Raw genomic sequence first — 12,421 nt, forward strand, 5'->3', positions numbered from 1 at the left:
CAGAGCAGAGCAGTTGTATGGATGAATCGATCTTTGTTCCATCGTGGATCAATCTCCATAGCTGATGATGGTTGCGTGGACGTAGTTATTCTATAACAACACAAAGATGGTCAATTGAGGGCCCTGAGTTTGAACTCACGATCGATCGCTTAGTAAGCGAACGCGTAACCAAGTGGCTACGAAGACCCCCAAATATTTTTTGTATTTTCTTATTTTGTAGCTATCAGTCCCAGTCGGTACGTGCTTTCCTACCAAAAAGCTCAACCAACGACATGAGGCTCAACAGTACGTTTTTTCGAGTTCTGTACAAATAATTTAGATGAAACTATCTACTGTTTTATTATTTATTCATTAATGTTTTTTTGGATACAAAAAAATGTAAACGAAACAATAGGTTACATCAAACTAAGTGAATTTTACTATGTTGGAAATGTTTTTAAAAGAGTAAATTTATGAACGATAATAATATTATTTTTTTGTATAACGATGTTTCATATCAAATTTGAAATGAATCGGTTCAGTACGATATCGTGTACTTCATCTTGAAAAAATAGTTTCGAGAAAGACGCTTTTAAAGTTTTGACTTAAGGACGTACCAGATTAAATACCGTGTCAGTGATATTCAAACTTCAAAAATCATTCCGAAAGCATATTCTTGCATATTCAAATATAAAGAAAAAATACGTTGTTTTAGAATTTCTAGACTGGAATACACCATAAAGCTTTCTTCATCTTATAAATACACTACCATCTTCAGGACTGGCGAGAGCAGTCAACGAGTACAGACGTGGTGTTTGGTCGCTCCGATCCATTTTCTTATTTTCCTAGAAGCGTCGGTAGTGTGATGCCAAAAAAAGGACTGTAATTTTGTGAAAAGTTTGAAGCGCTCGTTTGAAAGTGTATTTTCAGCTTTGTGAGTTTGAAGAAATGAACACTTTAGAAACAGATCACTGAAACGCTAAACGTGGATCCGTTCGTTTGTTGACCTTTGTTTAAATTTTCAAATTTAATGCACCAAAGTGCTAGATTGTATGTGTGTATAGTGCGGAGCAGTTTTCCGAGCGAAAATCGGAGCAGGAGCGGAGAGCGGAGAATGAGAATCAGCTTTACGGCAGTGAAGATGGATTCTACAAAGCTAAGTGCATCTATTACTTTCTCTCTCTTTCTCTTAAATTATGCTTGAGTTCTTCATGAGCTCAGTTACGTGTCGCTATTTTTGACGTAGAACTACGTCTTTCATTAAGGGTGCCAAATCAGAAAACAGGTCACGTTTTTATGAAATAAAGTTAGCGAACGGATTTTGGCGATTCACATACTAAACGAATCGGAAATTCCGTAAGATTTGTTTAATATGCTATACATTAGAATCCCCTGGTTTGTAAATGGTTAAAATTTATGAAAACTTAAGGCGTTTCCATTTTCCCATACATTTGTTCTGTCTATTGGTGTGCTTTCCCGAACAGACCTGTCAATAACGAGCAACTTATCGACGACCAACGGAGGGGAAATCGTAGGATTCAAAGTTCCCATGAACAAAGAAAAAGTAGAAGAATGAAGGGGAATACTTGCCTAGAGTATAAACAGTGGATCTCGCTGAGGCAAACTTTCATTCGGCATCGGACTGTTGAGCAATCCAGTTCACTTTGCTTTCGCTACGCTTCGATCTAAGATTGGACCCCACCAGTGGTAATCCAACTTGGATATCGTAGTTTGGTTTTTCTGTTCGTTTTACACGTTATTCGTATCGTGTGTTTTTCTTTCCGCGTCATAAATTGGACGCTTCGCGTAGTGTATGATGAGCAAGAAGAAGAGGAAGGCAGGCTGGAGCCCTGCAAAAAACGAACGCATTGCCAGGGGCAATAATATTTCGAGGCAAGCGTCATCCAATGATGCACGCGATATTGGTGCAGTGAAAAGCGCTTGCACTGAACCGAGCCTTCGCGAGTGTGACACCGCATCGCACAACAGCGAAGTAGGCGATTTCGGCGCGTCGGTCGAAAATGTAAACGCCCAGGCAGCAACCAAAATCAAGCTCCCCCCGCTGGTGGTGAAGGCGGTCGTTCTTGACAAACTCATCAGCGAATTCACATCGATGGGTGTTACAGCAGAGTATAAGCTGTGTGGCTTAATTCAGTCTTTTTCCAAGCAGTTAACATTGTTTGTTTTCCGTCATCATAAGTTTGTGCGTCAAAAAAATATTTGGGGAATACCAAGCATCTTGAATGTCTTACTGGAATGTTATAAGTTATTTGGGTTCGCGTGCCAGTTGCAAAAGTGCCTTCAGCTAGGATTGCATTAGCGCTATGAAGTATTGCTACTGTTTTCGAGGTTGTTATTAACAAAAAGAGTTTATTTCGCTTGTTTACTCACCGAGAAAGTAAATGTCGTTCTGGAATTTTGTATGTGGTTTCGCTTGCCAGTAGCAAAACTTCCTCCACTAAGGGTGATAGCTGCGCTTCTCTCGAGCATGAGAAAGAAATACAACTTTTTTCGAGGCCAGAAGCGTTTCTTTTGAGAATAGCGCAAAATGATGAGAAGTGTTTTATATTCCTAGTAGTTTCAAGCCACCAATGTACGGCTCTGTATGCATGCTATGGCGAACGCTTGTTTGGCGCTTGATTTACGTTGTACGAACGATGCCTATAGGTGCGATTCCTTTAAGGCAATACTAAATAACATGTAGCATGATATTTGATACTTGCAAGTGTTGTCATTGTTGTTGTTCCCATGCGGTGCCAAAGATATATTGATGTAGTTATGAGATGTGGAAAAATGGTGCTGGTGCAACATGTATATAATCGAGTCTAGCCGAGTCTATGTCAATTGCGAAAAAGTCAAAAAGAAAAGAAAAGCATTCGAGGTAAATTTTCATTGCATTGACATGAAATAAATTGCGACTTACGATCAGCTAGTGTATTGTTTTGCGAGGGCAAGAATGAATCATCAATCAATTATCGTCAACAAATTCTGCAATGAAAAAACCATTTCAGAGATTATTCTACTAAGCAGTTGTTTCTAAAATTTCACAGCATTATAGAATAATATCCGAAGGTATGAATAAGCGACTTATATAGAATAACAGCGTAGTTCTACGTCAACAATGCGGTCGTATCTTGGACACAACCTCCTATAATTTTTATTTTTTTTCATCGTGCGGATGTGTATGTCGAAATGATGCCCTTACGATCCAGAATTCCAGAATGCTAACGAAGCACGATAAATAAAATCCGAATCGTTTGTTTTTCTGGTTTTCACGAGTTCTATTTAGCTTAATTATTTGATATATTTTAATATTACGTCGCAGATAGGATATCAAAATTTATTCATCCAGTTGATCAGCTAACATTGTCATTTAATTGAATGACACGGCTCGTCTTCTCGGAAGATCTAGATATTTTTCCGCTGTTTTCAAAGCGTAATATATCATGGAAGCTTCTTCGCACGATCGCCAGCGTTAGTTCAATATCGAGATTTGTACCGAATATACTTGATCAAGGAAGTTATATGGTGATCTACATTATCATTACAGGCGTTTTTATTATTATTTTTACGTGTTTTTGAGATATCGTGAAGAATAGCAGTTCTCCCGGTTGTCTTGCTAGGTTGGTAAGTTGGGGAAGTTGTCTCGGTTACCTTCTCAGGTTTCCTAAAGATAATTCTCCGTTGTCGTGATTGAAGTTTTACGAAGCGTACACGTAACGCGTAACGGAACATATCGCCGAGTCGATCGGTTTTATACGAGCTCTCGGTTACCTTCTCAGGTTTCCCAAATATAGCTCTCCGTCGTTGTGTAGAGCCCAGCGTTGGTCCCTAGGGGGGATTTTGATGCGCGCTGATTGGAGGGCGTAGCAGGAAAAAGTCGGGGTTAACGTGTTAAAATCTAATTACTAAAAATAAATAAAAAACAAAAACAAAAATAATCTAAATTCTAAAAATCTAAGAATAAAAAATTTAAATCTGAAAACTTAAAAATTTAAATATTTAAAAATTCTAAAATTTAAAAATTTAAAAATTCAAAAATTTTAAAATTTAAAAATTTAAATATTTCAAAATTTAAAAATTTTCAACTTTAAATTTTAGAATCACATCACTTACCGCAGTGAATCCTGATTTTTAACCATTCCCACTAACAACTATTCCTTCCATGATAAACGCTAGGGAACCACGCTATAGAGGCGACCCTTCTGGCCTTCGGGCGGCGAATATCATACTAACATTCCTTCCCTTCCCCTGGTGACTGTAAGGACGTGGCCGGCGTCGTTATTGACCGTTTAAAGCTCGAATCACCGAAAATTGCACAACGAGGATGATTTGCTAGTCCCAAGCGTCATTCTGTGTGTTCTTTGTGCAATTTGGTTGGTTCAGGTCAATCACGGAGAGCAACTACGAATTGTACAGTCTACCCAAGCTCAAGCTCAAGCTTATAAATACACTACCATCTTCAAATACACGTACGAGCGATATTTGTTGGTCCAATGTTCCAACATATTTTTGAGCGCTGAAAATTCTCTCAAAACTTTGAGCGTTTCCTGCAAATGGTTACCATCAAAAACGAAATCTATGTACACTTATCTGTTTCTTTTCAAAACAGGGAAAAGAAAAAATATGTTTACGAAGGTGTTTATCGTTGAGATCCCAAATCAGAAAACATGTCATGTGTTTAGGAAATAGTTTTGTAATAACGCTGCGAACGTATTTTGATTATTCTTAGGATTTTTCCTAAGATTTGTTTGATCTGCTAAACGTTACAATCCCCTGCCGTAATTTCGCAAAGTGACGCAAGCGCCAAAATTGTCATTTTACGTTTTTTGTTATAGATCGATAAAGAATACCAAATCCTTTCAAACAACTGTGAAGTTTTACAGAAATGTGGAAAAATGACCCCGTAAAAGCTTGAAAACAGTTTGGCGCAAGCGCCAGTTCCACTGTGATGAGGCGCAAGCGCCATTTCCCCTATGATGTGACGTAATTTGATTGTGATGCGATGTGATTTTTTGATCTGTTCTGATAGCGTAGGATAAACGAGCATGTACAGCAAATTTCAAATAACAACATCTTCCGTAATGAACGTTTAGCATAATAAAAGTCACATACCTTCTTTCTTGTAAAAAACACTTTTCCGAAAAGATCGTCATGCCAAATATTTTAATCAAAAACAGTCCATCCTCATGCAATGCTACTTTTATAATAGCAATTCTGTTTTAGAACTACAAATCATGTACTAAGTAGCTCATAAGATCATGTACTTTAAATTCATAAAATCAAACCCAGCTTAACGGAAAAATTTATCCTGCTGTTCTCACATATAGCACATAAAGATTATAACTAAATAGTTCAAACTCAACAATTTAATTGTTGATTACTAGGATAATACGTAGTGTCTTTTTTCTTCAGGCATCAAGGGAAAAAGCTTCTTGACGATGTTTACTTTTCTCGCCTGCTAAATTCTTCTTTCGGATAAATTGAAGCTGAATGTTGATTGAATGGTAAATGTCGGATTTGGTGAACAGCTGCACTCTTCTAAATGCTTCATCGAAACGCATCTTGTAAAAAAACTCAAAACATCCTCGCGTAAACTGTATCTGTTTTATATCGGATAATTTCGGAAGGCATTATCTTATTTAACACGGATGGTTTCAGTTGCATTTCGAATTCGAAAAAAAAGGTGCTGTCCAAAATTATTGCGATCGGGTTCTCAACTACGTTAATCTGCTTGACGCATGCTACTAATTCGGAAAAGTGTGTGGATTCTTCTCCATAATGCTTCCTCATGCTTCGCTCGACGGCGGCATGTTGTAGAAAATAATTGGAAATAGATTCTTGCATACTTTGATGGATGAACGCCAATCGGTTGTGGAAACAGCGATTTAAATTTGTTGTTTCCACAACAAGCTGGCGTTGGTGGCATAGCTTAGGCTAAAACTGCATTTTTTCAAAAATCAACCCGATGGCAATGTTTTTCCATCAACTGTACACATTTTGTACAGATAAGATTTTCGTAATGTACGCGTATGCTGATTATACATGTAATTTTACAAAAAGTTTCGTACTGAAAGTTCTTCCCTCTGGCGCTTGCGAAACTACGGCAGTCCCGTACTCCATGAGTAGAATAAATTGACCAAAGTGGTAACTTTGTTATTTTTTCATACATTTTTTCTGTACTGCTTCCAATATCAAATTTCGGTAATATCAACATGAAGAATCCATTCGTCTTTCTTTCTATCTGGCTACTTAATGTCTAGTTTATCGCGTTTTGTGTGGAGATATCTGCAGTTAGCTTAGGTTTTCGATGCATTCCAAGCAACAAAACTACTTAAAACATCGACCCTTTTCAGAGTCACTAATACATTTTAGTAAAGAGTTTATTCTCAAATATCATTTCATTTTATAACAATAACACTAATAGTATAGACATGCGAAATGAATTAAATAATTCCGCATTCCAACGTAGTCATGTCATGAACAATTTTCCAATTATTCTACTTCTCAGGCGATGTCGATGCATTAAAAAAATCATATCAATCATATCTACCGCTACGAATTTGTTCCCCGCCTTTCAAAATGCGGTTTTTCAATGAAAGATATCTCAGCAAAAATAATCATGTGAAGATTAACTCTTCTTTGCATGATTTTCCCTTTATTGCTGAAATAATTCAAAGTTCAGACACGATCAACTTGAAGTGAACATGTTATATAATTTTTGGGCATTCAATGTTTTGATGGAAATTTTCACCATTATGCAAAGATGGGTTAAATTTAGCTATTCCATTTTAATTCCAAGTCCAAACCGAGTCCACGAGGCAAATTGAAACTTAACAATCAAATTCATTGCTTCCGTAAGTAGTAAGAGCAAAAAGATTCTATTTTGAATGCAGGAATCCTACCTCAAATTGGTTTGCACATCAAAATTTCATTGAAATATTTTATTCAGGAACATTCTGAGTATAACACAAAGCTCATCATCGGGAAACGTTCGCACTGTCACCATCATATCAACCCAAAAAAACAACATAATACCGCATCACAATCCCGCATCATAAACCGCACTCTCAACTTAAGATCGATTGCAGCATTTTCCCAAGACCTTTTGTTATTGCCCGATACTCTCGGACGAGGCCCAATTTGTCACGCTTCGAATGAAACTTTATTCCAATTCCATTCGATCATGCTGCGATCACCGTCTCGCTATTAGTTTACACGGAATACACAAAGTGTATCGCTGGAGCGAAAGTTTCACCGCCGTCAGCTGTCAAGAGCAGTTCAAAGATGCTTCGTGTTGGCATTTCATTACGGCCTGCGATGGGGTGTCACAAAAATAATTAATTATTGTGATCGTCTGCAAAAGAGCCAATTTCAACGCTGCAGTTTTGTAATCTGTCGGCGGATCCAATGAGCACTGCTTACCTAAAGTACCAATTATTCCGAGTGATTCGACGTTAGTTGTAAATGTACCTGTAATAAACGAGAACAAAAAAATAACCGGTTAGTGTTTTAAACAATTAATTTGCATTATTGTGTTTGTACAAAATGGGAATGATCTCATCGATTTTTCTCCTCAATTCACGCCTCGAATTCTGAGGAAACAACACACGTTCTGCAATACCCAATTTGTTCGCCGTCAGCACAATTTTTATCATCAAATTTACCTCAAATTCATCATTTCGAAGGAGCTTTGCATGTAATTATTCAACACCCAACCCGGCTATTAGCATACATTACCGATTCCGAGAGTGCTGAATGCTTCCAGCCCCGCGATCAATCTTCGACGCTTTCAGAACAACAAAACGAAACTCTCAGCCGCAAGCCATCATTCTCATCATCTCAGCATCAGCATCTCGACCGATTGTTCCGTCCGTAATGACGAGGGGGAAATTCCCACCCATGCAAGAACCGGATAGAAGCTTTCGGCAACTCCGACAAATCGTGATTAGGAGGCATTTATTTCACGTTCTTGGAATCGGCGTCAAGTTGCTGCCGCTGAGGCTGCTGGAAATCGATGTTAAGATTAGCGCGCGACCCGAATTTGCGCTCCCTTGACCGGCTTGCGTCAAACCTCCGAGACAAACATGACAGCATTAGCATAAATATATCGGCAATGGTTTGATCTCACGCTTCGTTCGGAAGAAGAGAGAGAACGCAAAAGATCGATCAAATTGTCGGTCGGTTTAAAGTTCATAATTTGGTGGTAAACCATTTAGAGCAGTTTAACGCAAAAGGTTGCGGATTATGCAGTCTTCTTATGCAGAAGACGAAACTTGTTTCACACACATGCAACGTGGCGTCTAGGGCATGACCTGCAGACCCAAAGCCCCTCATTGCTCAACACATTTCGAGATGCGCTCGGCACACATCGGCTTGCATTACGAAGGCACGCGGTGGTTTTGATTCCGCTCCAAACAACCAACGGCGATATTAGGTTGATTTTCATACATTTTTCTGTTCTCATCTGCACTGTGAAGATCTGAGGATCGCAGTCCGCGGTACGAGGGGTACAGGTTGTTGCATTTGGTGTGCAGTTCAATGGGTATTCAAATGGCAGCTGGCAAAACTGGCGAACTGGGACATTCAAGATGTTCTTCCACGGCACATTACAAACTCTTTTTTTGTTCAATTTGATTTTCATCGATGGTGTATTGGATCAGAATGTTTACTTGAACATCCTAAAGAAAAACTTGTAGCAAAGTGTGAACAAAATGAGATTGAATCGAGGATTCAAGTTTTACCAAGACAATGACCCTAAGTATAAGTCACATATAGTTCGCACATGGTTACATTATAATTGCTCAAAAGTTATTGATACTTCTCCCCAATCTCCCACCATCAATCCCAGTTAAATAATATGGAAGTTATCTGTGTAGGATATTTAGAAACCATCAAATTTCCAAAAATAACGATTTTAAAAACCACTTGATCAAAAAATGGATGAGTATTCCTTCAGAATACACCAAAAAACTCGTAGATAACGGCTAAAGACAGCTAAAGATAGTTGCAATGAACAAGGGATACCATACTAATGATGGAATCCTGAAATTGATTAACGCTTTATGAATCGAGTTGAAATTTCAACCAGAGTACGATTATGAGTTTGAGTCAACTTTCATACATTCGCACATACTTCTCAATTCTTAGAAAAATAAAAACCATTACTCTGAAAACAGATAGCAAACCTTTTAACTCTCACATGACACTATGACTTCATCTAAATAGAATGTTCCGAAACCTTGTTTTCGACTTTCAAAAGAAGGGAAAAGAGATTTGCACGGTGGAGTACGATTACGAGTTTGTATCACTGTATATATGTTAGAAAGTTTAAATTTTCGAATGGTTCCGTTTGAACATTTACGTTGCTAGCGGGTTTCCTCAATTTGCACATTTTTAACGGACACATTTGCTTGCTCGCTAGAAACCTAATCGCTCGAGATTGAAGTTGTTTTTCCTGTCCACTCACACACATGATACGCATGAAATTTCCGAAAAACTTCGACCGAACGATGTCGCGATGTCGTAAGTCTTTTGCACCATTCGTCAGAAGAGAGGGTTCTTTTTGGAAACACGTGAAATTTGACAAAATTTGCTAGGAATTACGAATTTATTTCAAGTAATATTAATTTACAAACACATAAATTACGAATCATTCATAAAGTTTTCCTCCAATTTGTATATCTTTCAGGTTACCAATAATTCAACATTTTATTAGGCATTTAATTTTGCAATTTCTAAACATTCTAAAATAATATTTGAAGTGATACACAAGTGATGTGAATGCAATAATTTCGTAGTCTTACGTCAACAATGCGGTAATGTGCTGGACACAAACTTCTATGATTTTTAATCTAACTTTTTTTTATTTCTTGATAAAATTTGAGAACTTTGAGCTTTTCCAGTTCATTTGTCTCTAGCATTGGAAAAAAATTATAGGAGGTTGTGTTCACGACACGACCGCATCTGTGACGTAGAACAACGCTGTAGTTTAATTCAAGTCGCTTGTTTATAACTGCGGATATTATTTTGTAATGCTACGAAAACTTTGAAATACATTCTACATTCTACCAGTTTGGTCGCCTTGAATTTTTTTTTTAATTGTAGAATCATTCGACGATAATTGTTTGATTTTTCATTCTTGTGCTCGCAGATCAATAAACGAGATAAGTGCAGCTGTTTTCCTTAGTGGAGAAAGTTTTGCTACTAGCAAGCGAAACCAAAACACATTCAAAATTTCAGAACGACATTTACTTTCTGGGTGACTCAATAAACGAAATAAACTCTATCTGTTAATCTCAACAACCTCATAAAGAGTAGCACTGTTTCATTATGATCAAGATTAGCGCAAATGCAATCCTAGTTGAAAGCAGTTTTACGACTGGCACGCGAGCCCAAAAAAAAATTAACTTATTGAATAACTTGGTGTTCCTCAAATAATTTTTTGATGCACAACCTTAAAACCTGCTTCACCATAGCGTCAGTTCATCGTCAGCGTCAGCTATCTCCCCTCCTTCTTTATATGTATCATTACAACTGCATGATTTGCAACAATCGTCAATCATAGCATAAAAAATTAGGCGATTGTTGCATCGTTACAGGGCCAATGCACACGGGAGCAGTTCAGTTCATTCGTCTCTATCCTTCAAAAAGGCCCTTGGAAAACTTTACTTTATCCATAATAGTACTTCTCTACCCCCATTGCCTTGAGAAAGGCTTTCGATCCCTCACCGTCCAGCTCGCCCAGCAACGATGTTGTTCAGTCGGTTTCCTCACGAAGAATGAAAGTTTGCCTCAGCGAGATCCACTGTTTTTACTCTAGGCAAATATTCTCCTTCGTTCTTCTTCTGTTCCTTTGTTAACGGAGACTTCACATCTTACGATTTTCGCTTCGGTGCTCGTCGATAAGTTGCTCGTTATTGACAGCTCGGTTCGGGAAAGCACCCAAAGGACAGAACAAATGTATGAGGAAATGGGGATGCTTTCAATTTTCATCAATTTAAACCATATACAGACTATGGGATTGTAATGTATAGCATATCAAACATAATTGCCGGTATGTAAATCGCTAAAACCGTTCGCGGCAAAAATAGTTATTAACGTTAACTTTATTTCATAAAAACGTGACCTGTTTTCTAATATGGCACCCTCAATGAAAGACGTAGTTCTACGTCAAAAAACAATTTATAGAACAAAATCTAAACTGTCGGCGTTTTTTTTCCAGAATATATATTTTATTAAGGCACATATGGCGTTAGCCTGACGGGGCCGGGAGTTCAATATTTTGACAATTTTTTTGTCAAATGTTAATAATATGTAACCAGATTACTCGCGGTTGGCTCGAGGTTAGTATTACAAAGATCTCATAATTGGGATGTTGCAGTGGGATACTTCCTATTGGGGTGTAACTGACCATTGATCAGCGATGCCCTCCTAGTCTGTACCTCATATCAATCGTGGTGCATATCTCTTGACTCGAAGAATCCAGGGTAGAATAGTCACTGGGCGCTACAATCTTCAGCTCGTGTAGAGTTGTCATGAGCGGTACAACCTTTGGCTCTTGTTGAATGTTCAGTGGCCTGCACAACCTTCGATCTGAAACTGTCGGCATTGAGGAAGGCCATTTTGGACGTCGCCGTCGACTGGTTGCTAGATGGATGACTGTCGGATCGTAATTGCAACGTGAGACATTTTCGAGGAGGAATGGGTCTACCTCACGAATTTTCAGTAGTGCCAACGAAAAAGTGTTTAGTGACATTTTTACTGCTCCCTTCATTCTTGTGCATCATGTGTCTTCATTGCTTCAATCGCCGAACGAAATACCACCGGTTCCATTTTTGAAGTTTTGCGCTTCAATTTTCGATCTATATAAAAAAAACGTGCACTATTATCGTCAGGAATTATATTAGGTTGGGGAAAAAGTTATCCATTATTTTTGGGTGAAATTCAAAACTATTTTCAATATGCTTCGGATTATCTTATTTTGGTTAAATATGCACCGTTTTGTTGTAAAAATTGTTGCCATTCTAAAGGTAGTTTCACAATGTCTATCATAGAAGTCTTGGTCCTTATTGGTCCGATTTTTCTCTTTGTTAACCTCCATTGTTATCACCCTGTAACTCACAACTGAATGGAACAAACAAAAAACAGTAAAATATTTTTTTTCAGTGTGAAACGTCACATTTACAACGATCCTAAGCTTGAAATAGTATGATCGATATTACGTGAGATGTTGATCACTAAAGCCAGCTACCGACAAAATAATGGATAACTTTTTCCCCAACCTAATATTTATCACATCACATTACTTTTCGCGTCTCAAAAAAAATCTAAAAAATTCCGATCGGGATTTTTCTGTTTATCACTTCGGATATAATCTTTCAAAGAAAAACAAATTAGTAATTCACGCTTTAATAGAACTAGAACTATCAACACCTCACTT

General features: G+C 37.8%; 1 protein-coding gene across 4 annotated transcripts in view; it reads right to left on the reverse strand.

The window, feature by feature from the left end:
• The window catches only part of LOC129771881 (mucin-5AC), a 290,127-nt gene that overhangs the window by 58,860 nt on the left and 218,846 nt on the right, over positions 1-12,421 (reverse strand). For 3 of the 4 annotated variants that reach the window (XM_055775998.1, XM_055775997.1, XM_055775999.1), the window contains exon 4: positions 7,405-7,452. The exons of the other annotated variant lie outside the window; for it this stretch is intronic. In XM_055775998.1, coding sequence (XP_055631973.1) covers positions 7,405-7,452 — 48 coding nt within the window. The remainder of the gene's footprint in view (positions 1-7,404; positions 7,453-12,421) is intronic. 4 annotated transcript variants of the gene reach the window in all.

The sequence above is a fragment of the Toxorhynchites rutilus genome, chromosome 2 (genome assembly GCF_029784135.1).
Source record: "Toxorhynchites rutilus septentrionalis strain SRP chromosome 2, ASM2978413v1, whole genome shotgun sequence".
Lineage (NCBI taxonomy): Eukaryota > Metazoa > Arthropoda > Insecta > Diptera > Culicidae > Toxorhynchites > Toxorhynchites rutilus.